The sequence below is a fragment of the Passer domesticus genome, chromosome 2 (genome assembly GCF_036417665.1).
Source record: "Passer domesticus isolate bPasDom1 chromosome 2, bPasDom1.hap1, whole genome shotgun sequence".
NCBI lineage: Eukaryota > Metazoa > Chordata > Aves > Passeriformes > Passeridae > Passer > Passer domesticus.
In genome coordinates, this window is record NC_087475.1 from 17,409,064 (window position 1) to 17,436,300 (window position 27,237).

The 27,237-nt window shown below is 37.5% G+C and overlaps 2 protein-coding genes across 3 annotated transcripts in view; one reads left to right on the top strand and one right to left on the bottom strand.

Moving 5' to 3' along the window:
* The first annotated feature begins 11 nt into the window (after positions 1–11).
* CTPS2 (CTP synthase 2) overlaps positions 12–27,237 on the top strand; it is a 59,764-nt gene continuing 32,538 nt past the window's right edge. Inside the window, exons 1-13 of one of the 2 annotated variants that reach the window (XM_064407601.1) lie at positions 12–206; positions 1,615–1,820; positions 3,602–3,772; positions 4,059–4,159; positions 5,955–6,071; positions 6,761–6,844; positions 9,749–9,829; positions 11,150–11,301; positions 11,554–11,686; positions 13,751–13,839; positions 14,633–14,727; positions 15,547–15,609; positions 16,215–16,258. In XM_064407601.1, coding sequence (XP_064263671.1) covers positions 1,637–1,820; positions 3,602–3,772; positions 4,059–4,159; positions 5,955–6,071; positions 6,761–6,844; positions 9,749–9,829; positions 11,150–11,301; positions 11,554–11,686; positions 13,751–13,839; positions 14,633–14,727; positions 15,547–15,609; positions 16,215–16,258 — 1,314 coding nt within the window. In that variant the 5' untranslated portion in view covers positions 12–206; positions 1,615–1,636. Of the gene's footprint in view, positions 207–318; positions 524–1,614; positions 1,821–3,601; positions 3,773–4,058; positions 4,160–5,954; positions 6,072–6,760; positions 6,845–9,748; positions 9,830–11,149; positions 11,302–11,553; positions 11,687–13,750; positions 13,840–14,632; positions 14,728–15,546; positions 15,610–16,214; positions 16,259–27,237 lie in introns of those variants that run through there. The other variant, XM_064407602.1, reaches the window with a different exon arrangement.
* Positions 20,367–25,238, bottom strand: S100G (S100 calcium binding protein G). Its single transcript, XM_064407604.1, has 3 exons — positions 23,225–25,238; positions 22,852–23,011; positions 20,367–21,022 (listed from the first exon to the last, which is right to left on the bottom strand). The coding sequence occupies exons 1-3, from the start codon at positions 23,335–23,337 to the stop codon at positions 20,909–20,911; spliced, it is 387 nt and encodes a 128-aa protein (XP_064263674.1). The 5' UTR covers positions 23,338–25,238; the 3' UTR covers positions 20,367–20,908.

Sequence of the window (27,237 nt, forward strand, 5' to 3'; positions counted from 1 at the left end):
CCGGCCGGTGTGTGCCCAGCGGGGCTGTCCCTGCTGCCGGGCCCCCGCGCCCCTGTCCGGCGCGGCACCTGCAGGGGCCGTGCCCCCGTCCCGGGCAGGCACCGCCCCCGCCCCGCCGGCCGTGCGCCCGGGCTCGGCTCTCCCGTGGGAGCTCTCCCGGTCCGCGCCGCCGGGCTGCGGTCGGAGCAGCCGCCTGTAACTCCTGCGTAAGTCAGAGGCCTCTCCCTGCTCGGGCTGGGCTCGGCTCGGTCGAGGTGCAGCGCCCACAAATCCCTGCTGCAGGCGGCAGCTCCTGCAGATAAGGCTGGGCAGAGTAATTCGTGTGCCGCTTCCCAGCGAAATGATTTATTCAGTGTGGGCTTTCAGCGCTCCCTCCCCTAACTCTATTTCCTGCATCTTTTACAAGTGGATTCCCAGACCGCCTGCAGTTCTCTGTACCCATTCCAAGTAAACGCGTTCCCTGAAGCTGCTGGGATATCGTTGTTTTTGCTAAAATCACAGCAAACTTTTCATTTTGCTTTCTGTAAGCAAGATTTAAGAGTTCTAAAGTGGCATGTACTCAGGATTTATACTGAAAAAGAGCTTTGAAAATGGCTTAGATGTTTATGATGTTAATGTTGACAGCTAAGTTGGCTGAGTTCTGAAGGAATAGCCTGAAATAGAGGTAGTAGGGTCCAAGTCTTAAAATCATTGCTATTAAAAAAAAATACATATTAAAATTAAATGGCAGGGAAAAGTTAATCATCGGTGTTTGTTTTTCTTCTGAGTTAAATGTGTTTAATGGTTATGGTCATCTTTTCAATCATATTGACAAGCAAATAATTTATTAATTCCTATTACCAGAAATGTAAGAGCATTGCTAACATGCCTTGCAACATTCCTGAACTCAGTCTCCTGAAGAGCCAGGCCTTATGTTACTTTAGTATCATAAAAAGAAGAATTAAAATGTTCATTGGGTATGTACTACTTCATAAAAAGAAGAATTAAAATGTTCATTGGGTATGTACTACTTCATACCAGCAGCTGAAGTACCACACTGCTTTGATTTATACTGAGGGCCATTAGATCAAGTGCTGTTGCATGTTGTTTTGGATGAATTGGGTGATTTTCTTGGCCCTAGAGTTCTTGCTTTATGGTGAGCTGTGGTGTCACTGTTCAGAAATTGTTCAGTGATTAACCTCCACAGCTGCCTGAATGGAATGTGAATTTGTTTGCAGATGAGATACATGTCATGCTGTCTCGGGTGGAAAAATGCAGCTTGTAGCTGATCAACACTGGTGCCTTTGTTTGCTAAAATGTATAAATAGTAAAAAGTTTTGTAGTACTTTTGTGGATTTGCCACCCAGCAACCCTTTCTGTCTAGAAATGTAAATTCATACTTTGGATCTGTGTGTCAATCAGCCTCCTAAGGACCTAGGATTGGGACAAGACAGGTGTTTATCTTGCATATTGGTGTATAACCTGGGAAAGGTGAATCCTGCTCCCACATTCCAGAATGGTCATTTTTATTGTATGTTGCTGAAGGTCATTTCAATTGAGATCTTTGCAGATTGAGTCTGTGATCTTCCCAGACATGAATGCACATTCATCAGATGTACATCTTTGTTGTTTTAGATTTCCAGCTCAAGGTCTGTGCATGTGTGCTGATTTTCCAATGAAGTACATCCTGGTAACTGGTGGTGTCATCTCGGGCATTGGCAAAGGGATCATTGCAAGCAGCATTGGCACCATTCTGAAATCATGTGGTCTGCGTGTCACTGCAATCAAAATTGATCCTTACATTAACATAGATGCTGGAACCTTTTCACCGTATGAACATGGTATGAAGATAAGTGCTATTCTCTTTCACATCAACATTTGTATTTACATTAATGTGTTCTGGTTTTATTTTTTAAAAATGAATAGCATGGTGTTTACAAGTTGTTTTATCATTATTTTGAAAGTTTATTGCTTACTCTGTGTTCTCAAGGACACTAACTGTGCTAAGTTAATAAACAGAAGCCTGTGTTTTTGAAGATACTGTTACAAGCAGATGCTTCCTTTCTCTAAAATACCACTTTACTGGGAAAATCCTCGCTGTAAGAATTGTTCAGTTAATGCTATCTTCAGTTCAACTTGATTAAAAACCCCTTTTAAATAGTGCTGTGAAACTTACTTGTAACTTTAAGTCCTTAAGAGTTCTGTTGTGATAGCCAGAATGCTGTTCTCTGGCTATTACTGCCTTCTAATGTAAGTGCCTTCATGACAGTTTGCTTTAGTTCTCATTTTAGTAAAAAAAAAAATCTAGTCAAAAACATTAATGAAGCTTTGAGAACCTAAGTTCATTTAAGTGGAGTGTTGTACTTTGGTGGGATATACATTTCTGTAGTCCACAAGTTTTTTGCATTAGTCATGTAACTTCGTTTGCCATTGGGTCATGGCAAAATATTTACAGTTTTTCTCAAGAGCTTTCCAGCCTTACCTCAAGATCTGGTAACTTGAGTTCTGTCAGAAGTTGACTAGATTCAGAATTTAAAGACTTTTCAGAGGGCTAAGAAAAGTGTGAACCTGAATGTAGTTATGATATTTTATGAAAAATCCTCTGTTAGGATTTTTCCCGTCCTGAGGAGTTGAGAGCCTCAGGAAACAAATGTAAACAATAACTGTTTGTTGCTGGGGAATGTAACAGGTGTATTTTCTATTGGTCCATGTGGATTGTTTTCAACTAGTGACCAATCACAGCCACCTGTGCCAAGGCTGTGAGCAGTCACAGGATTTTGTTATGCATTCTATTCTATTCTATTCTTGTTCTTTGTAGCCTTCTGGTCCTCCCTCTCCCTCTGTTCTTTTAGTATAGTATTAATGTAGTATTTTAATATAATATATAACATAATAAATAAACTTTCTGAGAAAAATGAAGTCAAGCCTCGTGTCCCCACACTTGGGATGTTCACCTCAACACCTGAAGGGTATTTTAAGTGGATTTTTCAGGGTCAGATATAACCCTTGCTGGTATATACCCAAAGATAACCCTTGCTGTGGACATGGTGAACAAAAGATGCTGGATGAAACAACTGACCCAGAAATGGTGATCATGTTTAAAGAAGCATTTTTCTTCATCATAAGTTTACTCCTGATTGAAGCCTGAGTCTTTAAAATAGATCCAGTCAACAAGAATTTATAATGAAACACTTTGAACATGTATAATAGTTCATGCTTAAAAAAGCATAGTTTTTCTCTCTTGCAAGTAAATGAATATTTTATTTGGTGCTGATTTATGATTCCTAGAGGTTGTTTTCTTCCAAAAGGATGATTGTGCTGTTGAAATGCTGGTTAAATATTTATGTTGCTTAAATATTTTGGCAATGTAATGTACATTTTATTTGCAATACTATATGTGTCTGAGGGATGGACATTAGATGTAAAACTGACTTGGATATTAAGTCATACAGAGTGACAGTGCAGGTTGGGTTGCGGTATGGGCTTTACTGATATGTTGTTGTCATATATAATTTAAAATATTTTTCTTCTATTTTAAGATGTCTGTGGTGTTCTTGCTGTGTGTTTAATAATTTCTGATTATTTTATTGTTTTTCTGTCTTTTTTCACTTTCTTTTTTCAGGTGAAGTTTTTGTATTAAATGATGGTGGAGAAGTTGACTTAGATTTGGGAAATTATGAGAGATTTTTGGACATCAGTCTCTATAAAGATAACAATATCACCACTGGAAAGATATATCAGCATGTCATTAATAAAGAAAGACATGGTGATTATCTGGGAAAAACCGTTCAAGGTAATAATTTTAATTTTGTGGGATACTAGTCTATTCAGTCTTCACAAAAGAAGGGATCAGCTAGAACAGGCTGCTTCTTGCTGCACCGCCTTACTCCTTTCTCCCTTCCAAAAGATATGGGCATATTCCTGCAATGTTTGGCTTCTGGGCTTAAGGAAAGGAGAACTAGGGAAAGGACCTGGTAGTTTCTTGTTGGCTTTCTGTTCACTTCACCCCTTTTGCATGCAAAAATTAGTATATGGACCTAAAGTAAGCTGTGCTTGCCTTCTTTGGTTTTGTTTTGTAGTTGTTCCACACATTACTGATGCAGTTCAGGAATGGGTAATGAATCAGGCAAAAGTTCCTGTGGATGATGACAAAAAAGAGCCGCAAATCTGTGTAATTGAGGCAAGTATAGAACTTTTTAGGTTGTATGTCTACAGTGACCACGGTGAGCTTGTTTGCTTTCTCTTTGCTCCTTACTGTAAAGAGGTCAGACTGAAGTTTTATGGAGAGCAGAAATTCAAAACCACATTTTATATTCTTTGATTTGTTCTTAAAAGGATAGGTATGGTCTTATCTCTACAGCTTCCATTTACTGGACTAAATCCACTCTAGAATACAGCTGAAAATCGAGGTTCTTAAGAGTTCATTAACTGAGAGAATTAAAGCAGTTACTGTAATGCGAACTGTGTATTCCAAGATCCAGATGTATGACTGAAGCTTTATACTGTTAATAGTATTGAGAAAAGTTGTGTAATACCTGAAATCTCTTGTGGTTCGTAGGAGAGCCCTTAACATTCTAGCTTCCACAGAACTTCAAATGCTCATCTTGTTGCTTGTGGTCATGCTTAAAGGAGTATATTTAAACAATGTGTAAGTTAGTTTCCCAGTTTCTGATGTTATCTTTAAGATCTTTGGTGGCAACTTTGTTAATTACTTGACCTGCTGATGTTCTGCACAATGGAAACAAGGAGTTTGACCCACCCTTAGTAGGGCACTGAGACAGCTGGGTGAAAGCCAGTAATTGCTAGTAGTACTGTTGCAGCAGAAAATAATGAAGAAAGATTATAGTTGAGAATTTGACAGAAGATGTCATAGATTTAATGCCAGAAGTAACCACTGCAATCAATAGTACAATAAACTTTGTGACCCAACAGCAGAATTACTCAGTGTTTCTTATGCAGAAGAATCTGCCTTGATTGAGATGCACTTACCATTATACCTATAGATCTTTTAATGATGCTCACAGGGGGAGTCAAATATTTAATTTAAAACAAATATGAAAAAGTAAATACAAAAGTAGCACAAAAGCATTAATAAGTGATGGTCATATCAGTCCTTTAACTACAGTTTTTTCAGGTTTTTTGTGTTTTGGTTTGGGTTTTTTTGGGGGTTTTTTCGTTACATTTATACCTCCAGCCTGATAAAATTATTTTTCTTTATTACTCTAAAAATAATTGTAACATTTTTAAGTTGTAAAATCCCGAAGGAGTTAGACTAAATGTGTGTGATGTACAAATGTAGTTGTCAGTTTTTCTGGTACTGGATGAACAGAAATATGTAATTCTGTCGAAAACCACTTGGTGGCACAAAAAGATCATTCTGAAATCCCACTATTTCATCATTCTTGTCTGCAAAGCTGCTTTATTCAGTGCTTAGTCTGCTATAGCTCGCCGTGTCCTTGAAAGGCATCTGATTTCTGTCTTTATAAATAAATTTCAGCATGGATTTAGTCTTGCATGTTGGTTTGGTTATAAAAAATTATTGATGTTGGAAAGCCATGATAATACTGAGAAATGTCTGTCTCTAGTTAATCACAAATATTTTTTAATCTGACAGGAAATAAAGTTTTCCTATATGAAAATCTTTACATCAGCTTTACTATTGATTACTGGTTCCCCACTTTGAAGGCAGTGTGAAGCATGTATTATTGAGCAGCAGCACACATCTTCCCCTGGGAAGCTTATGTATTAGGTGGAAAGTGAACATAATAAAACTGGAAAATTGTTTGATGTTTTCTACAAGAAACAAACTGTGCAGAGTAGATGAAAGCACTTTGTAGAGTATCTTTGCAAATTTAAATTGTCAGGGATTTTTTTCAGATAAAAGTTTCAGAAAACATCTTGAAATATATGAGACTTTTTTTCTTTTTCCTTTGTTTTTGCTTTCTGCCACTCTGACATATCCATTTCCTTTTCAGCTGGGTGGAACCATTGGAGATATTGAAGGAATGCCATTTGTTGAAGCATTTAGACAGTTTCAGTTCAAAGCAAAAAGAGAGAACTTCTGTAATATCCATGTTAGCCTAGTACCCCAGGTAAGTTATTAGAATTAATGATATAAATTTTATTCTATATTGGCTTTATATTTGTTTATTTGTCTCATTAACCCTTTCATGCTGGAGTCAAGTCAAGTCCACTGTAACTCATTGTACAGGACTGGAAGTATTTTTTCATTTGAACTCTAAATTTTGCTTCACTACTCACTGGGGGTATTTTGGTAAGCAAAGGTTTGTAATGATGATAGATTTCATCTTCTACAGACAAAAAGATAATTACCAACTACAGCTGTGGATTAGAGGATTGAACAGCAATTGGTAGGATTAATTCTGTATATTTCAGAACAGAATTATTTATTGCATCTGAATATTTCAAAAACAGTCACTGGAGGCTTTGTGCTATTTTGGACATTCCCCATTTTTTAGCCAAATGCAAGTTTTGGAATATTCTTCTTCTTCTGCCCAAGCCAATTATATGGACATTTTTCTCTGAAAACAAAAACAACAAAATAACTTGACCTGAATTGGAACCCTGTGGTTTTGTCACAGTATTTCATATACAAGTAATAACAGAGGTGTCATTTCTATTTCTGGCATATTATGACTCTCTTTGGATATGTTTATTTCCTGAAAATATTATTACCTGCAATGAATTTTGCTTTTAATCTGTAACTGCTTTGTTAGCAGATGTTAGTTGCTATTTGAGCTTTGAAAATGTGCCTTTTCAGCCTAATGCTACTGGTGAACAGAAGACAAAACCAACACAGAACAGTGTTCGAGCCCTGAGGGGTCTAGGCTTGTCTCCAGATTTGGTGAGTCAATAAATACAGATTTTTATTTATAGGTCATCTAGAAATATCCTTGCATAACTAGTGTTCAAAGAATAAACCATAGTCTCTGAGGAGAGATGAGAGTTTTAGAAGAAATGCAAAATATGTGCTGCATAGCTCCATTAAAGCCACAGGAAATCAAAGCAGTCAAAATCATTCTAAGCTAACTTAATTCAACTAACGTATTGCTATATCTTGGGACTGTAGCTAGGGTCTTCTAAAGGCATCTTTTTTTACAAAAATAATTTGTCACTGCTAAAAATAATTTAATTCTCAATTCACTTTGTAGAAAAACCTAGAATGTTTCTGTCTTATAGCATTCAGATTTTTTTTTACATTATTCAGAAGAAGCAATGCGTACATCCTCAAAAAAAGAAAAATTATTCTTAAGATAGTCTTAAGATACAACTGAATTTTGTGTTGTGCTTCTTTCTGGGTATTTTTTTTTTAAAGCTCTTTACATTTATGAATGAATGTGTTTTTAACTACAAAACCAATGGATTTGGAAATAGGATAGGTGAAAGATGTGTTTGGGGTCAAGTGGCTGTGACATGATGATAATTGTAACCAGCTTGTGGAAGGAAAGACTTTTATTATTGTAATGCTGTACTCTGTTCCAAGTTTCAGGGCCTAATCTCCAAAATCCTTCTTGAAGTGCTAATTGCATAGGCAAATTTGCCTGTTCTTTTTGAAGGCTTTAAGGCAATTGCCAATGCCTGACTTCTCTCTCCCCTCCAAAAAATAATTTTCTTTAAAAAGCCTGTTGAGTGGGTGTGTGTGATAAAAGGAGAACAGACAAACATGGTGACAGTCTTGCATCTTGGGTTGTTGCCTGGGGCTGTTCTGGGACTGCCAGGAGCACAGTATCATTTTTATTTTTTGACTGCTGCTGTTGACACCTGAAGCAGGGACAGATCTCACTTGATTTGCAGCCTCTTGGTGCCCTTAGAAAGTTCCTTGAGTGCTGCTTCAGGACAATATTCAAATGATTGCTGTCTTGGCCAGGAAGCACATGGGGCAGCTGCTACAGCTGAGCCTGTTCCATCCTGTTCTGAGTCCCTGGTGCCTCCCTGCGTGCTCCTGGGCATCCTTGGGGTGGCTGCTCAGCTCTGTGTGCCCGAGCCTCTCTGTTCTCCCCAGGCTGTTCTGAGTGCAGATGGGCACTCTGCTGGGGTTGCAGAGACCCTGTGCTCTGATGCAGCACTTTGAGTGTGCACTTTGCAGAGCTGCCCTGTTGGATTCAGTTGTTCCTCATTTTCTGTGTGTTATGTTCCTTTGTGGTGCATCTCTCCCATTTTTATTGTGGTTGTGTGTAGCCATGATATTTTAGTGAAAAATCCTCTGCTAGGATTTTTCCCCTCCTGAGAGCTGAGGGCCTCAGGAAAGAAATGTAAACAATAACTATCTGCTGCTGTGGAAGGCCACAGGTGCATCTTCCATTGGTCCATGTGGATTGTTTTCAATCAGTGACCAATCACAGCCACCTGTGCCAAGGCTGTGAGCAGTCACAAGATTTTTGTTATTGATTCCAATTCTATTCTTGTCTTTGTAGCCTTCTGATCTTCTTCCTCTCTCTCTGTTCTTTTAGTATAGTTTTAATGTAGTATTTTAATATAATATATAACATAATAAACCAGCCTTCTGATAAAAATGGAGTCAAGCCTCGTGTCCTCACACAAGGGGTTGCCGAGACAAGAGTTGTGTTATTTTCATGCTGGTTTTGATTTCTGTGTCTGCATTAACTTTAAATTTGTCTTCACAAGATGGATGATAGATTTCAAAGTGGGTTTACTCATTTGCTCATACTATCAAGGTTTATGAATTATACCCTCAGCTTCAAACTGTACCAAATTTTACATATGAATTATGCTTAAGTGAATAGAATGTACAAACTGTTTCCTAATTACATTTTTATTTAAAAGCACACTAACTTTTCCTTATACTTGGTAATTTTTTTTCCTGTTTCTAGAATTACTTCTAAGGTTGGGATAAGTTAATTAGACTCCATCAGTATCAGTGTAGCTAAGCTGCATTAGCAGGGTGATCAAAGAGCAGCTACAAGTTTCTGAGCAAAAGGCCTTGATGAATTAAGTAGTTGCATTTGCTAGAAAGATGGGAAAAGTAATGTACTAGTCTCATAACAGTATCATCCTACTTTTTGTTATACTTTAAGGTTTCAAAATAACTTAGGGGAGTAGACTGAGTAATCAGTAGGCAATTCATTAGAGCAGTTGTGCATTTTGGTCTAGTTGCTTGGAGTTACATATTGCACAAAAAGACTCCTTCCAGAAAACACTATCACATATAATTATTTTCTTAATTGGTTAAAAATTATCAATATTTTTTTAAATTACTGGGGTTTAAATGTATCAGCAAAATACTAGCACCAGTAAAAACGCCATAGAATTGTGAATTAGTTTTCTCTTCCTTGGGCTCATTTTTGTCATGATGTCTAAATTAAGAAGATGCTGAAATACTGAAATACTCATGCATGTAAGCTAAGTATTATTTTTCTCAATTTAAATCTGATCTTTTTGATTACAATATTTCTTTTGATTCATCATATTCATACTTATAGAGCTGCTAGACTTGAGGCAAAGAGTATTACAATAGTAGCTGCAAGAAAGAAGAACATGAGGAAGGAATCTTACAGAGAATGCCAGTGAAAGATGTATGAAAATTGGTCAGTATGGGCAGGTGATGGATTTGCTTCTGCCTTGCTAGTAGATATTTGTGAACTCTGATATATTGTGGAACTCCAGAAGGGGGGAAAGAGTAAAAAAAGGCACATTTGTTTGTGCTCTGCTTCCAAAAGAGATAAACTATTGAGAATCTTCTATTGGTTTGCTTAGTAAATATTTGAAGTTTTTCCTTCTGTTATGACAGATAGTCTGCAGAAGTGCAAAACCTATAGAGATGGCTGTGAAGGAGAAGATTTCCATGTTTTGTCATGTGGAGCCTGAGCAGGTCTGTACTTCAATATCACATGTGGGAAAGTATACAAATATTTCTGTGTATTTCTGTTTTCAACTTCTGGCTGCTCCATTAATATGTGATTGTTTTTTATAATTTTTATCTTGCTATTATGGATGCTATAGCATTTTCAAAATATCAAGATATGTTAAGTTTTATGTCAAACAGTCATTAATAATTTAAATGCATGTTGTGTAAAAGCTAATAAAAAATAGATTTTGAGTGCATGGTTAGTTATTATGCATAGCATGAAACTGTTCAGTTTTCACAACTATGGCTGATTTTATTCATTATTTATTACTATGTATTTATTGCCCATAAATCTTCTCAGGTGATTATACTAATGGATGAACAAAGTATGGTTAAAGCTAGGTGATTTGCTTATGTCCACAGATGGTCACAGCCACATGAACACTCTTACTGTGATTATATGTAATAGGCTGTTTATGCCCTTAAGCATGCATCTACAGTGTAGATATATATTCTCCTGTAATTCATGTGTGGTTTTTCCCCTAATAGTTTGCAATTAATTGCTATTCAGATATTACTTTTGATTAATTGACTGCTCTTTAAATATTTTTGCAAGTGAGAGCATTTTACTTTTCAATGTAATGGATAATGCTGAAGGTACAACAGATTCAGACTGAGGGGCACACAGAGAGGCACAGGGCAGCACACACCGGTACAGAGTTTGTGATGAGCAGAAGCAGCTCGAGGGTAGCAAAGAGAGTATCCTTTACTCTTCATGTCTTGAGAACACTTGTGCTCAGGATTCTGAGCTCAGGTAAACCAAGCACAATCACCTTAATTGCTGGCAGCTTGGATGCAGTTTATAAATGTGTTCTGAACAAAAAGGTCCTTAAATGGACTGCACTCAGTAATCACATAGCCTAGTTCACTAACAAAATACTTTTAGGAGACTGTGTCACAAACAAATTGGGTCTGTTTTGTTAGGTTTAATTTGTTTTCTTGCTTTCATGCTTAATACTCCTCAAGCTTGTGAGAGGGGAGGAAGGAACTGCTAGCAAGCATGAGTGCTTGTGTTTGCAGATGTTTGCATTAAAACTGATGCATTAATAGGCTTGACAAGCCTGTATGATGGTGTGAAGGAGAAGTAAATCACATTTTTACTTTTTTCTTGTAGATTTAATGTAACCTTAAATATTAGCTGTGCTGTCCTGCTCATTCTAAAGCAAGGTATTTAAAAACCAGAATGTGCGTAGAATAAAATTGCATGTAATATCCAAAAGTAGAATGAATGTTTCCTATGAAAAATTTATATAAGTTTTTTATCTTCTGCCTTTTTTTTGTTAGGTGATATTTATTCATGATGTTTCTTCTACTTACCGAGTACCAATCCTATTGGAGGAGCAAGGCATCATTAAGTATTTTAAACAGAGGCTAAATTTACCTATTGATGACCAGCCAAGTGACCTTCTAATGAAGTGGAAGAAAATGGCTTGCAGGTACTCTGCATCCTGCTGCTTTCTCTAGAGGTGCTGTAATTCAAGGTTGGTTTTAGCTGCTATGAAGTCACCAAACTGGACTGACAGGGTTAGTGCTGATAGACACCTGGGAATGGTCTGGGTTTAAAACCATTTGCAGTTTGGAAAATTTAGCAGATTTTTTTGGAGTTAAAGAAAAAGCAAATGCTGTTAAAATGGGGGGGGGGGTTTGGTGAAATTTAGTGTAGTAACTGAGGAACTTGTTTTTGTCAGATATGAAAGGTTGCTGAAGGTGTGTTCCATAGCTCTCGTGGGCAAGTACACAAAACTAAGTGACTGCTATGCATCTGTTTTCAAAGCTCTGGAACACTCTGCACTGGCAATTAATTACAAACTGGATTTAATGGTGAGCATATTTCTGGCTTTTGCTTTCAGGAATACTTTGATTTTACTGTTATATCATTCTGTGGTAACCTACTAGTTGCCATTATGCGTGGCAGTTTTAATTCATGTGAAAATTAGAAAATGAATCATGCAGGTAAATGGAGACTGGCCAAGCATCTAATTTTTTAAAAATAAATATTTATAGATTTGATTATTTTATTTGGAACTAAACTTACTTGAAAGGAACATTGAAGTTACCCAAAACTGGATCTGATGGAAAAGAAGACTATTTGCAAATTTATATTTACTATCATAGTTAGATTTCATTTGTTTTCATGACACATAGTTTTTATGGTGAACTTGGCAGTCCTGGGTTGACAGTTGGATTCAGTGATCTTAGACATTCTTTCCAACCTAATTATTTTATGACTAGAAAAGGGCAAATGTGCCAGTCTTAAAAAAAAAAAAAAAAAAAAAAAAAAGGCAAAAATCAGGATTTGGGGAAATGGCAGATGGTCAGCCTTTTCTTGCTCCCTGGGAAGAGTATTAGCTAACACTCTGAAAAAGTTTTTTCTGTGTGCATGAAGAAACGAGAAAGTGGGAACAGCCAGAATTCATCCCTGGACATTTTTAGATCCTGACTGGAAATTATCCTAAGCAGCCTGCTCTAATTTGACTTGCTTTGAGCAGGGAGTGAGGCTTGAGACTTCCCAATGTCCTTTCCGACCCACGTGATTGTGTCACTGTAGTGTTTTGTACTGACAGCTGCAGAGTGGGAAATTTTTATGACATGAAAAATAGCTTTGCTTTTAGCAAAAAAGGTGAAAGATGCCTTGTCTGCAAATACACAGCAAGCTTCATGTGCAGCTGGTCTGAATTTTGGTGGGACTTCTGCATTAACAAGCATGAAAACTGATGGTTGCCGAGCTCCAGTGCAGTGCTGAAATGTTAACAGACACAGCTCCCTCTGTACTTAACTGCATGTCCAAACCTCCTTTCAGTGTTTATGCCCAAAGGCTGTCAGTGTAATCCCATGCTCTGAAGGAGCTGCTTAATCTGAATGATGAAATGTTGATGCTTCTTTAACTGATATATGTTCCTTCTTAATATGTTTGGCAAGGAAAATACAGTTAACTCCAACTGTCATTAGTTTCTCTTTCCAACCTCACAGTACCATAGTGTCTTTTTAGTTGGTTGTGTAATATTCTTCTAGTATGGAATAGCAACATTCAAAAGTAGTTATTTTTCTGTTGTATTTTTGATGCCTTCTGGAATGTGGAAAAAGTAGAAAATATTTGCTAGAAAGCAGTCTTATCTGGGGGACTTTCAGCAATCTCCTTGTCAGTTGCCTTTCTCTGCACACAGGTGAGTTCTGCCATTTCAGATGATCTCATTTTTATGGAGGATGGACTCTACATCAGAATGTGGTTAATTATGTTAATCTGAGAAAAAGACTGACAAAACCCAGAATCAAACGCTGATCTTTTGTGTCCCTGTTGCCCCCTCACTTCACTCTAGTGATGCATCAGGATCTGTGCTTTTTAATGACACTAGAGATTCTAATGCAGTATTTCCAGTAGGGCATAGATACTGATTATTTCTCCCTTTCTACCCAAGAGTAGGAACACCTTTCTGGCAGACAAGGCAGCTTTTTCTAGTCTTATAATAAGATTTGACAAGCTGTGGCACCCAAAAGCCAGGAAAGTAAACACTCTGGCCACATCCCATTGGGATGGCAGGATAAGGCTAGCACCACTCCTTGTTTGGCCCTGGTTGCCCTAGGAAGGTAACCTGGGTTCAGAGTTTCAGAGAATTCTAGTTAAACTGCTTACCTGGAGGGTGCCAAACTGGGCTATAGGCAGACACAGCTCCTGAGCTGTGTGCAAAGAAAAGGGCACAGATTGCTGCACTTAGAGCAAACATTCGGTCTTAAAAACAAATACCGGGTCTTCAGTGAAGTTGTTACAGGTTTATTGGCAAATTCACTTGAAACTGTTAATAATTTCTCTTAGTGCTTGATCATATACTGTCTGCTGCTCCTTCTGTGGAAGATAGGATCATTTCATTGCATGTTTTTCTTTATTAGTACATAGATTCAACAGAACTTGAACGTTCTACAGAAGCAGAGAACTCAGTGAAGTATCACCAGGCATGGCAGAAACTGTGCAAAGCAGAGTAAGTGACATTGGGCATTCTGTTTCCCAAATGCAGACCATGATATTTATTTCATGTGATGAAAACTGAAATGAATAAATCAATATGAAATGAACAAATGAATGAATAAATCAAATAATTTCTCAGTGCGTCCAGACTTTTGTTACTTATGCAAAAGGATAAATTGAATGGGTGGTGAAAAGCTTCAGCAAATTGAAATATCAACATATATCCTCAAAGTCTGCTTAATCTCTTTAGACAAATTGCAGTTTTTTTGGTTGTTGGTTCAGGGTTTTGCTTTTTTTGTTGTTGTTTTGCTTTTTTGGATATCCTTTCTTTACAGTGCAGATCAGTTGTCAAAGGTTTTTTGTGGTCAACATGCAGCATAGTGAAAGGTGCTTGTAAATGCACACTGCAAATGCCTTTGTTAAGAATCCTTGCTAGGATTTCAATTTGTATTTTTCAAGTGATGTTGTTTCCTGTCTAGATGCATTTAGTTTTTTTGGTATTAGAAGATCTAAACTTTGGGTGTTAGGATTTTAAGTAGTAAATATGTAGCTAGTTTATTTGAGCAATATTTATTTGAGCAGTGGGAATTTCACTGTGAAGCGTGATATTGGTCAGATGAGAATTGGGGTAGGTAGATGAAACAAATTTCCAGTTTTAATGTCTTTGTATTCTGAATGGTCATGTAAAGCATGCCTTTCATGAATTGTGCTTGCTTAGTTATAACTCAGAAGTCTTCAAGTTGTGTGGATTGCTCTGCTGGCTTGATTCTACATGTTAATTCTTTTATATATGGCTGTCATTACAGTGGCATTCTGGTCCCAGGAGGTTTTGGAATTAGGGGAACAGAAGGCAAACTCCAAGCTATCTCCTGGGCAAGAACAAAGAAAAAACCTTTTCTTGGTAAGATCATTAGAGTGAGAAATTACTGTGTTTAGGAGATGTATAGCAAGCTAATTGATTTGATTAGAAAAAGACAAACCCCCACATTAGAGAAGGATCCTGTCTTAGTCACATATCACACATACTTCCCTATCTGCCATATAAAGAATCCCCAGGAGCATAGTCTTGTACCACATCTGCTATATGAGGAAGGAAAAAAAAAACCAATCCCTTCTGCAAAGGTTTAATTTGCATCTACAAAAATGGAGGGAGTTTTCTTCTCATGGCAATTATATTACTATAAGTCTCTTCATTAAACAGTGTGCAGAAAACATAGATGTCTTTGGACTACTTTTGCTATATTAAATGGTTTTTTTGGTTTACTGGTATATGTTATTACAGTAAAGCCCAAAGATGTCATCTGGCCTATAAGCTAAGTGCTGTTTGTGTAAACGCCTCTGGGGCTTTGCTTCCCTCTCCACATTTCATAGTTTCAAGTGTCTGAGTAGTTGCCAAAGCAAAGTTTGAATCTGGATATACCTGGGCTTTCAGCTTCTGTTTGTCTTTGCAGTAATTGTTGGTAAAAGAGATGAGAGGAATAAAATATCTTTGAAAGGGTTTAAAGCACATAATTGTGTCACATGTATTTATAGTGTGCCAAGTTTGAAGTGTGAGTTTTACATTGAGCAGCCACTTTTGGTTTAGGTTTATTTTGTCAGTCTGTGTATATGCAATGAATACCAAGATTTCAAAGCAATCAAGTTTAAGACAGAGCAGCAAGTACTTAGTCAGTCCTACTCTTTCGCCTGGAAATTCTGGAGTTTTTGTTTTCTCTTCTAGGAGTTTGCCTGGGAATGCAGTTAGCAGTTGTGGAATTCGCAAGAAACTGTTTGAATTGGGAAGGTGAGCTCAGTAGGCTGGTATGAATATGAGGAATTTTTTATTCTCTGTGTGAAATGTATGTCTATTATTAGAACTGTTTACAGATCCTGTGGTTGTTAGATACTTAGCTCTTGCAGCAAGATGATTTTCAGCTAAGTACCCTGTGCTACCTCTCTGTGCAAGGGAGTAAGAACTCTTTGTTATGTGGATTGTTTGAAACCTGCTTTTTGATCTAAAGAGTGTAGAAGAAAGTGTGCTTTAGAGTTCACCTCTGCAGTCTCTTTCTGAAGTGTGCTGGTGGTGAGAAGTAAAAGCTGAGAAGTGGTTTTCTCACTTGCCTTCATTAGCCAGAGTCGCCAAACAAGAGCCATTCAGTAGTAGTATGAAGAGATTTAAATTATCAATGAATTTCTAATACTAAGAGCTGAGAGCAAAGTGTTTTGGAAAGCAGGAAAGGGAGCTTATGTGTCTGAAGTCATATGCTTCCTGTGATTGCTTCAAAAGTGGTGCTGGATGCATTTCAATTAATGAGATTGTAGACAAGCCCTGAAATGCCACAGAGCTGTTATGAGTTTGTCGTGCATGTAGAGCAAATGTACTGTGTTTACTTTGAACTTCTGTTCCAGATGCAAATTCTACAGAATTTGACCCAGACACAAAAAACCCAGTTGTAAGTACTGTTTTGTCCCTGCATGTATTTTGTAAACATACATCTTTCTTAAAATGGGATTTTAACTAACACCTCTGTGTTAGCTAAAATCTATCTATATTTCTGTGTGGTAGGACATGAGGTGGTATCTGCTATCCTTACTCAGTATTGTTTTAAAAGCTATTTTCTTTAGATGGTCTCTTGCCATTGCCTATTTGCTTCTGTAAATGGCCTTAGCTTTATTTTTATAATTTTTCTAACAGTTTCCTTGTGTGCAAACTCATGCTGGGAGTAGACAATAATTATTAAGTTGGCTTTACTAGGGAATAAAATATAAAAGGGAGCTGAAACCTGTAGCACAAGCTATTACCAAAATAAAAATTTGTATAACAAGATAAGGATTAGATGAAAATGGGTTGAAAAATTCTTCTATTTCCTATATATATAGTATAAATAACCACTACACCCATCCTCCCCATGCATCTTATGGTCCTCCTTTTGACAAAAATGTCAATGCCTCAGATATGTCAGGGCTCTCTGCATCATACGCTGATGATAGGATTTTAGAGTGAATTTCACCACATTATTAATGCAGTAAAACTTAAAAGTGATCAGGGAAAGAGGGTTTTTAAGAACATGAAAAAGAACAGAAGTAAATATGAGAAAAAGCAGTATCTTAGTGTGAGATTTAAACATTTGCTCTAGTGACAAATTAAGTGGGTTGCTCAAAGTGGCCTACTGTTTCTGTATGAATTTCCTTCAAAAGAATTTTGTTGGGATTTGCAAGTAAAACACACTTTTTTCACGTTTGCTTAGTCTGAAATGTGCAAATAAGAGGGTTTTTTGAGCATTTGCTGAGTTTGTCAAAGTTGCTTGTTTGCATAGGAAAGATAATCTAGTCTGAACTTCTGAAGGTAAATTAAAGACCTTCAGGTGGGACTTGCTGCTAGAATTTGGTGGTATTTGGAGAAGTCTACAGGTGAGTGAAGGTAAACTTTGGGCATCAAATTTGTGGCCTTGCCATAGTTACAGGTCTCATCCTTTCTCCTTGACTATGTGCAAAAATGTACTTTTTCACTGCAGGGGTCAATTTCATAACAGCAATATGTTGTAAAATGTGGAAGATGTCGAAAGCTTGCTATAGATATTTGGGTTGTAAGAAGGTAGAGCACAGAAGACTGATTCTGGGGCATCCTTGTTTCTGGAGCTTTTTAAGTGTCAGTTTTATTTAATGATAGTTATTTAATTTGAGTGTCAGTTTTATTGAATGGTATTTAACTGGGTGATCTGCAGTTTACATTCAAGGGCAAGTAAGGTAGATATGTTAAAGGGAAAATTATGTGTACATAAAGTTAAGAAAATAATGGAGTGAATGTGTCATAGAAGATTAATACATTGTTTACGATGGAAGTGTTATCATTGCAGTATGTATAATGGATATTCTGTTTTTCTGAGCTGCATTAAGGTTCTGAAATTGGTTATTGACAGTCATATTTCAGCATCTTAATCTGATCTTTGACACCTCAGTTCTGGACAAGAAACAGATGTAAATCATTCCAGTTGGGAGATTTGCACTACCAATAATTACAGCCACTAAATAATCCGCCTTAGCAGAGTCCATCTTGTGCTGAAAGCTGTTTAGATATTCTATATAATCAATAAAAACAGTTGGAAGAGAAGCAGATTACTGAACTATCAAACTAATGTAGATGTTTCATTATCCAAGACAGTTAATTGGAGTATATCAGCACTGATAATATCTTGTGATGCCACTGTGCACTAACTTAGGACTGAAGCAGTGTACTTCTCTTTTGGTTTCCCCTGCTTAGAAAACAGAAGAGGGAGAAGAAAGGTACTGGTGAGGCAGTAGTTACATTTCCTTTTATTTTTTAAAACAGAGGCAGAACTTGACACATAGTTTGGCAGGGGAACTGAGGGGCATCATAAAAGATGCAGCTACTTACATTTCTTCTAAATTTGCTAAGCATTCAGGTACTTAGAACTGTACTACTAAAGTTGATAGTTTCATCTAAAGCACTTAGAAAATATTCTGGTCTCTTTTGTTTCTCTTTGTTGACTACATCTATAGAAATTTGAACCTTTTTGCTGCAAATAAAAACTACAATTATCAAGTAGTTCTGTAACTCAGTATTCTGCAGAATCACAGAATCATTTAGGTTGGAAAAGTCCTGCAAAATCAAGTTCAATCTTAAACCAAATACCACCTTGTCAGCTGGACCATGGCCCTAAGTACCATGTACATCTGTGTCTTGAACATCTCCAGGGATGATGACCTCACCACATCCCTGGGTGACCCATTCCAATGCTTAGCAGCCCTTTCAGAGAAGAAATTAGTCCTGATTTCCAACCTGAACCTCCCATAGCACAGCTTGAGGCCCTTTCCTCTCATCCTGTTGCTGGCTGCCTGGGAGAACCGCCTGGTGCCCATCTGCTGCTGTTGGGCAGTGGTAGAGTTTGCTAGGGTCACCCCTGAGCCCTTTCTGCAGGCTACACCCCAGCCTCCCTGTCAGACTTGTGCTCCAGACCCTTCTTCAGGTCTGGTGCCATTTTCTGGACATACTCCAGCACCTCAGTGCTCTTTTGCCCAGGGCAGCTTTCCAGCCACTCTTCCCAAGGCTGGAGCATTGCCCTCCTCAGTAGGGCAATGAGGGAGGTAAATGAGCTCTGAGCACAGCCCAAGTTCTTGGTTGATTATTTGCAGGTGATATTCCCATTATATATTTTTAAGCTTTCTGCTTTACTTCCTAGCCTTTTTGAAAAATAATGATAGGTAAATTTTTAGTATTCTTTGCAGGAGGATGGCTGTTCAGAAAGGTAATGCATTTGCTTGAGTTTATAGCTTGGTATGAATTTTCTCATGCAAATGGTAATTTTAAAAATAACTCCTTTAAAGGGAAACTGTACGGTCTGAACTGCTAGTGAACTGGATTCAGATAGATGAAGAGTTATTTGTTTTGTTCCATTTCCCTCATCTTCCCCTACTGTTAAACTTAGCTTTTTTTTTAATGATCATGTAAATTATTTTCTTGGTCAGTTTTATTGCAACTGCATCTAATACTGTTCTGGAAGAAAAAAAAAACTTTCTGAAAATAATTTTCCTTTTTTACTTTGATTTACAAAAGCTAATTTTAGTTGTAATTGTTGTTCTTCATGAACAATTAAACCTTGTATAGGATCATGAACCTAAGCTTACTGCAATGGGTAAAATAACTGCATTTTCTAAATACTCAAGAAATTGTGCAAAAGTATACTTTGCCAGTAGGTGACACTCTTAAAACATGTTAATTTCCTAGTGCCTAATGCTTCCTATTCAGAATGTCAGTAACCTGATTGAATTCAAAAATTTCTAAGGTTGTCTAAGAGATGAAAATGAATGTATGTCTCACACATGCAAAATGCATGTGCTAAAATTCTGTAATTGTACTTAGGTGTGTGTGTAAAGTTGCTCATGGAGCTTGGTTAGCATAGTGTGCATGTGGTGTATTTACTTTTTAAATCAAACCATATAGTTAATTTAGAATATTTTCATAAACCAGGAAAAAAGTAATACATACGATTTTCTTTCTTCCAAGAAATAACACATTTCAACAGCTAAAGGGGTTTTGTAAAAGAATGGCCTGGGAGCATGTTAGGACAATCGTATGATGTTTAAACATATTTTAAGGCTTCTATTCATGTATCAATGGTGTGGAGTACTTTATTCATCTTTTCATTGAGGGGAAATTCAGGGATAGGAGCCACAGTAGCGTGGGATCTTGAATGCACTTCACAGGCTTTGCTATTAAGTCAAGTCTTTAAGTCCTTAAGTAACTTAAGAGATCTATGTGATTTATCAATATAATGGATGATGCTGGTGTTAAAATTCAGTCCAAAATTCCAAGTTCTCTAGTAGGATTAGTGCCTAATCCACTGATTATTTGTCTTCAAAATAGCTGTTCTTCATATTTCTCTTTCACTAATTTCTTCTTGAAGTAAATAATGCCCATGCAAATGCATCTGTTACAGGAATCATACAATGAAAAGATTAAGACTGCATCAAATAAGACTAATGAACTTTAACTGCAACAACAGTCACTCATGCATGTTCCCATTCACAGAGTCATAACAAAAAAAGTACATGCTTACGTAAATATAATTTAAAATGAACATCTAATGTTGCAGTTATCACACTTGGCATTGTTACATTGCTATTGAAAAGAAGGACTTAATTTTTGAAAACTGTTTGTTTTATGAAGTGCCATCTTTTGTGAATTATGAAACTGAATTGTGAGGAATATTGGATAGTATATTCTAGGAAACACTCCTCAAATGGAATGCTGCACCTTTCTTTTTGTGTGTTTTAGAAGCTGTGTGATTTGAATTTCTCTAGAGGTCCAAATAATAGCCCAGGTAAAACAGGGTTTGTTAAATAACACCTCAAATGTAGCATGAAATAGAAACAGTAGTTCTGAACTAGTTGGAAGGCATTTTAGCTGGAGTGCGTGGCTGGTGATGGTGCATGAAACACAATACAAACATGCTTTCTTTTCTGTTAAATCTTTATTCCATATGCTTTAAAATAGTAACAAATCTGTGGGTTTAGATGTACATGTCATGTAAACAAATGCCAGGCTCTTCTTCAAAGCAGTAATACTCGTTCTTGCAGATGCCTCACTGTCCTGTACCAGTTATCTTTTTTACAATCATAATAAACTCATCAAAGCTGACAGATCCATCCTGATTTTTGTCCAACGATTTAATTATGTTATCAAGTGAGAATTGATCCTGTTTTTATAAGACAAGAATTAAAAAAAAGAGAATGAAATAATTAGATCACCATGAGCATTTTTCTATGAAGCATGTTGCCAAGAAATGATGCAGTCAATAACAGTCAGTGTTACTTGAAGGTGTTACTGGTGGTGTTGTGTTTACTGGTTTGACTGGTTAAACTAGTAGGACAGTGTCTGCTGTTCCCTGCCAAAAATGTTAACAAAGATGTGTAAACATTTGAGAAAGGTGAAGTATTACTCAGATGGATTACTTCAGTCTTCTGGGTAAATTTGGAATCTGGGAAATGGAGCAGGTGAAATAGCTGCAGCAGGTGCATAATCACCAGTAAAGATTTGTATACATATGACCTACTCCTTTATTAGACACTAAATTGGCCCTGCATGCACATTTTGAAAAAAAGTTGCTACTTTCCTTGTGCTTTGGGCTGGGATCTGAGGGTCTCTTTCCCTCCCTTTTTGCCCTCTTTAGTAGGAATACTGTATTCACTGTTAAAAACATCTTGCTAATGTATTAAATTTAGTTTAGATTATTAGCTTCTTTTATTTGTTGTGTCTGGTAAGAGTGCATGTAGCATCCTGATGCAGTGAATATTCTGATAACAGCCCTAATCAGGCTAATTAAATAATATAAACCAAATTTGGAGTTATAATTTAAATTCATAAAATGTTTCCTTTTGTTCATACCATGTATCTCTGCATGTTTTGTAATGACCTCTTACGTTTTGATATTGATTCATTATGGTGCCATAAATATTTGGAAACAGACTTGTTGCTTGAAAATGTCTGAGGTCCAGACAGAAAACATCAATATTGCTTTTTCTGAACAGTTCCATTTCCACATATCTGGGAAAATGTGTATGATGCTGAATTATCTTCAGTGTTATAGAAAGCATTATATTTCTGAATTTGCCATCACATTTCTGTTATTTTTTGACAATCAATTTCTAAGCTGTCTTTTAAGGGAAATAAAAAACCCCTTTGTGTTTTATTAGGGTTTTTTGGGGAGTCTGTTTTTAATAAGCCATTTCATGTTAATTGAAATGACTAAATTGGATTATTGTAGTGCTCAAAATACTCAAAATACTCAAAATATAGTGCTCAAAATTTTAATGGGAGTGCCACTTATTTCAGACCTTCAGCAAAAATAGCTTTTGTGAGATATCCAAAACACAGTATTTAAAGATTAGTCTAGCAGAAGAATCTAAATTGAGTCCTAATGCAATTCAGGAAAGATTTGGCAGAGAATATATATAAGATCAGAACATAGTTTTTTGTCCAGATACAGGAAATTGGTATTTCTCTAGCTTGGTGGCATCTCTTTTCTTTACTTAGCATTGTTCTGGAATGGCAAAACTTCTTTTATTTTGTGGTGGTGGTAATTTAATCTAGATAGAAATTGGCTGAGGTCTCTTGCTTTTAAATCTGTTCTACTATTTTACTTGGCTTATGGATTCTTTTCTATATATTTTATAGATTCAAGATTAATTATTTAGATTGAAAAATATTTTGTAAGATTCAGGTACAATATTTCAGGCAAAATACAGCTTGCATTAAAAAAACAAAACAAAACCCAAACAGAACAGCTTTTAGATTGTTTTGCATTCAATTTCATAGGACTTTGTAATAAACTCTGTGCTCAAATATCTGTTCAAAGCTACTGTTCATCAATGTAAATGAAGTTTTATAAGCCAAACCTTATTTAAGGATTATGGATTTAGTGAAACCATTTGGACACAGTAATCTGCCCTGAACATTGTTGCCTGTATTTCCTTTTTCTCGTGCATTCCATGGAAGCACAGTGAATACAATGAGAGTGAAACTTACCTTCAGGTACTGTGCAAATTGGTTCTGAAGCAGATTCTTCAGCCCACCAATGGACAGTGCATTGGTGCTGCCCTCCTGTAAAGCATACTGGGTAAAATACTTCAGAAGGTTTTCATTGAATAAATGTTCCATGTTTCTCAGATGTTGTCTTGAAGAACAACTGCAAACAAAACAGATAATAACAATCACAATTTGAAATATATCTGACATTCTCTTCATTGTTTAATTTACCATTTAATGAGTAATACTTAACCTAGATGAAAAGAGTTGGGTTTTTTTTTCCCTGCAAAATGGATCAACTTTCCCAAGAAAGGAAATTATCTAAGTTACATTTAAGGGTTTGAAAGACCCAATATATTTAGGTTATGCTTACCTCTCTCGGAACCCGGAGCTTTCAGATGTATCCAGCAGTGAGAGTCTCAGATTGGGGCAACCTTTATAGTTGCTTGCATGCTCCACCCTAATTATGAAACTGGCATGTGTCATTGAGTCAGTGCACTAGTTATTGTGTCTTCAGTAGTCAAAGGAATAGGGTACTTTAGCAGTAGAAATGAGTAATATTTTTTTATCTCTGAAATGTGTCATGAATCCTCCACTGCACTTGGTGTATATTTACTTTATAGGTGATACTGGAGAGGTTTTCTTGCTTGAATTTGTGTATTCTTCACTTCAAGATGAACTACACTCAGAGAAGCGTGAAAAAGACCCCTATGGCGATGTGTACAGCATTTGTTATTACAGTGGCCTTTTGGAAAATGGCAAATATAAGGGGTTTTTAAACATATCCAAATATGTAAGTAAAATATTAAGAAGCTACTCGCTCTTTGTGTGAGTAGTTAATCACACTTCTCCACATTTTGTGCTATTTTGTGCTTCTCCACATCCTGTGCTATTTCTTAGCACAGGAAAAAGATTAAGTTCCTCTGGAATGAAATTTTGGTTGCTAGTGTTAAGAAACAAAGCATTGCATGATGTGAATGGTGAAAAACTGAAGTGTTCTAAATGAGAAAATTGAATGTGAGGTTCTGAAAAACAGTCCCTTCTTGGGAACACCTTTATAACTGACTGTTGTGTTCAGCAGGTTCTGGATGTTCCATTCTGAATGTTCCAATGGTTTTATCATGTTCCATTGATGGTCTGTGGGACATCCTGGAGTTGATAATCAGCCTGTGGTTGATGCTTCATGACCCAACACTGTTAATTTTGCAACTGCTGAGTTGCTGGCTCTGGCTGTGGTTTCTATTTGTGGTTTCTAATCTGCCTGCTGTCTGTTGTCATTTTTTGGTGCTTGGCTCCAGGCCCACTAACTAGATTTTTCACTCTGTCCATCACTTCTTCACAATCAGTTGCCATTTCGTCATTTATAACTCTGAACCAGGAGCTTTGTGGGTCTGTAGGAGATGGATGGACAGAAGGGATGTTTTTGGAACTGCAGATGTATGAGTGTAGGATTCCATAATAGGTAAGTAGGAGGTTTCCTGAGAAGACCAGGCAAACTTTGGTAGATGAATTATGTAGATATACACATTGCATGAGCAGCCCATTTGAATGTGCTTGCACTCACTTCCAAGTGTCAGGAGAGTATTAGAAGAGTCCCTAGAGATCATATAGCTAATTATTTCCTTTTCCCTGGAGTGGGGTCATCAGTACTTTTACTGGATGTCTGCTCAACTTATTCTTAAGTGCCTTATATGAAGGGGAATCTGCAGCCTCTTTTCTGGTCTATTCCTTTTGGGTTTTGTTAGAGTGTGTTACTGGGTGTCCATAAGCCTTGCTGCACTTAAGCCCTTTGATTCTCCTCTCTGTAGATAGGCAGAACAGACATCTTCCTTCTTAAAATGGCCTTTAACATCAGAGAAATTCCCTGTCTTCCTTTTTTCTTTTTTTTTTTTTTTTAATTCAGAAATCTTTGCTAGTTTAGTCTTCCTTTGTGAGTCCTGCTACTTAGGTCTAGTAATTTCTTGACTTTCTTCAGTTGTTTCCCATTCTGCTTGAGTTATCACGTCCAAAGTTATGCCACTTGTTCACCTCTCTGGGTGCTCATGTTGTTGCAGATTTAAATAGTTCCAGAGGCATTTAGCTGATGAGGACAATCTCTGTGTTATTTCACAGGAAGGTGTCCAGCTACAGGGTTTTAGCAGTGGAAGACTTGTCAAGTTTCTTGACACTTAATTTGAAGATTGTGGAGAGGACAAATGCAGTGATGTAAAATTCAGTGCAAAAGCTTGGCATTGGCTTGGAATTCACAGAATTGGGTCAAGGCATCCCCCAGTATCTGTCCAGTCCAGCTGAGGTGCAAAGCTGGAAATGCACTTTCTCCTAGGTTTGCTTTTTGGCTCTACAGAAATTCAGGAGCTGCTGCTGTCTATACTAACAGAACCTCTCCTGCTGCTATGGGATATGGGAGTAGCAGTGCAAGCAAGCATGGGGCTTGTGGCCTGGAATGCATTGGATGGATTAGGGTCAGGCCCATACACCAAAGGGGGCCATGAACTCCATGGTTGTTCAGGACAATAAGATAATCATAAGTCCTTTTGTCTTCTTTTTCTTTCTGCCAACAAAATGCAAAAGAAATACCTGCTTCTTTCTCCTTTCATCCTCTTTTCCACCTTTGGTAGGTGGTTAAATTTTGGTAGTATTGTGTGACTGGGTAATCTGCTAAGGCTTCTGTTCCCCACCTGCTAATTCCTCCCTGCAGCTCCTGTCTGGTAGCCTCACCATCCTTACTGCTTTATCCCTTTTGGAAGCAGTGCTGGGAAGCTGGTGTGCCTGATCTGGATTGTTGACATTACAGTATTTACAAGATATGTTTTAACTATTCAAATGACTTCTCTTTGTACCTAAGGCACCTCCCTGAGTACAAAAAGTAGTAAGATGCTTAGTGGTATGGAAAAGCTCCATTTCGAGGGATCACAACTTGGAATTCAGCACATTAGCCTTGTTAATTTGCTAAGAGTTCATTAAAGAACACCACCTAATTGCAAAATAGCATAACCAGTTTTACTGAAACATCTTCCTGGAAAAGTGAGAGACCAGTGTCTGGAAATGTGGATGAATTCCTCAAGAGTTGTGTGCCAAATCTGGGGATGAATGCAGTGTCCTCAGATCAGCTCTGTTCACAAGGCACTGTTATTTATGAGGCTGATTGAATGAGAGATTGGCAGAACTGAGATTTGCAGTTTGATCTCCTGACTCTTTGTCCTCCTCCAGTAGTTTGTGTAGCATCTCTGAACTCTGGAATCAGCCACAGAACTCAGTTTGACAGGCCCCAGTACACTGGCTTTTCCAGAAGGCATCTTTGGAGGGCTTAAATGCTATTCTGAAATACATCCATTTTATCCAGCACAGTCTAGCAATGGCACAATCATATGCAGGTGTAAGGAATTCTGGTTGCTCACTAAGAATTTGACAAAAAGTAGGAGAAGATAATATGTTACTGTTACTGCCCTGATGATGTGTGACTAGTAGAGAGCAGCATTTATTTGAGATAAAGAGCAGCACTTGGAGCTTTGATGTCTGTGCAAGCCAGCTCCCAGTGCAGAAGCAGCAATCCAGCTTTGGTTCCAGTGCCTTGCTGCTCTTTCTTGCAGGTATGAAAATACATAATTCCTGCAGTTTATGGCATAATTCAGTTGGGTTTGCCCTGGTCTAGAGAAGTCATAGTAAGCACAGTATCCTTTTGGAACTGACATTTTAATTTTAGCTTAGATACAAAGCCATTAGCAAAAAGAGGACTAAGTTGGTGGTGTCTTTTAAGTTTGTTTAGAGATGCACATAGCATGTCCCTGTGATGGCTGTGTGTCATTTTCTTTCAGTGTGTGCAGATTCAGTATTCACTCAAAACTGGCTAATAGTGAATATTTCCCTAGCAAACTGGTTTGTTGGCATATTAGGAGCAAGCAGTTCCAGTCACATTGGAGAGTAAGGGAGCACAAGCTGCAGGGATGACTGAAGTCTGGGCACCACCAAAGTGGTACGAGGGGTGAAGTTTATGGCATCACAGTCATGTGCATTTAATGATGGATTCAGTGCCATGGTAACCCAGGTGCAGTCTCTTTTGCCCTTGTCACATCCTTTCTGCCACCATTGATGGCTGAATGTTATGTGAATCTGTGCTTTTTGTTTACCTTAAGGTACTGGACAATAAATTGGGTTGGTCTGCAAGTGGATTTCTGTGCCATTCATTGACACTGTTGAAGGCACAGGCCACCCTCGACAGGGGTGGGGCTGTCACCTGAGGGCAGTGACTATCTCAAACCATCCTGTTTAATCCCCTGGTGATGGGTTAACGCCCTAACCCTCCAGTATTTTTCCACCTTCTTTGGTGTCTTTTATTGTAACAGCACCAGGCTCACTTGTATGTAAACCCAGCTACCTTAAGCAATG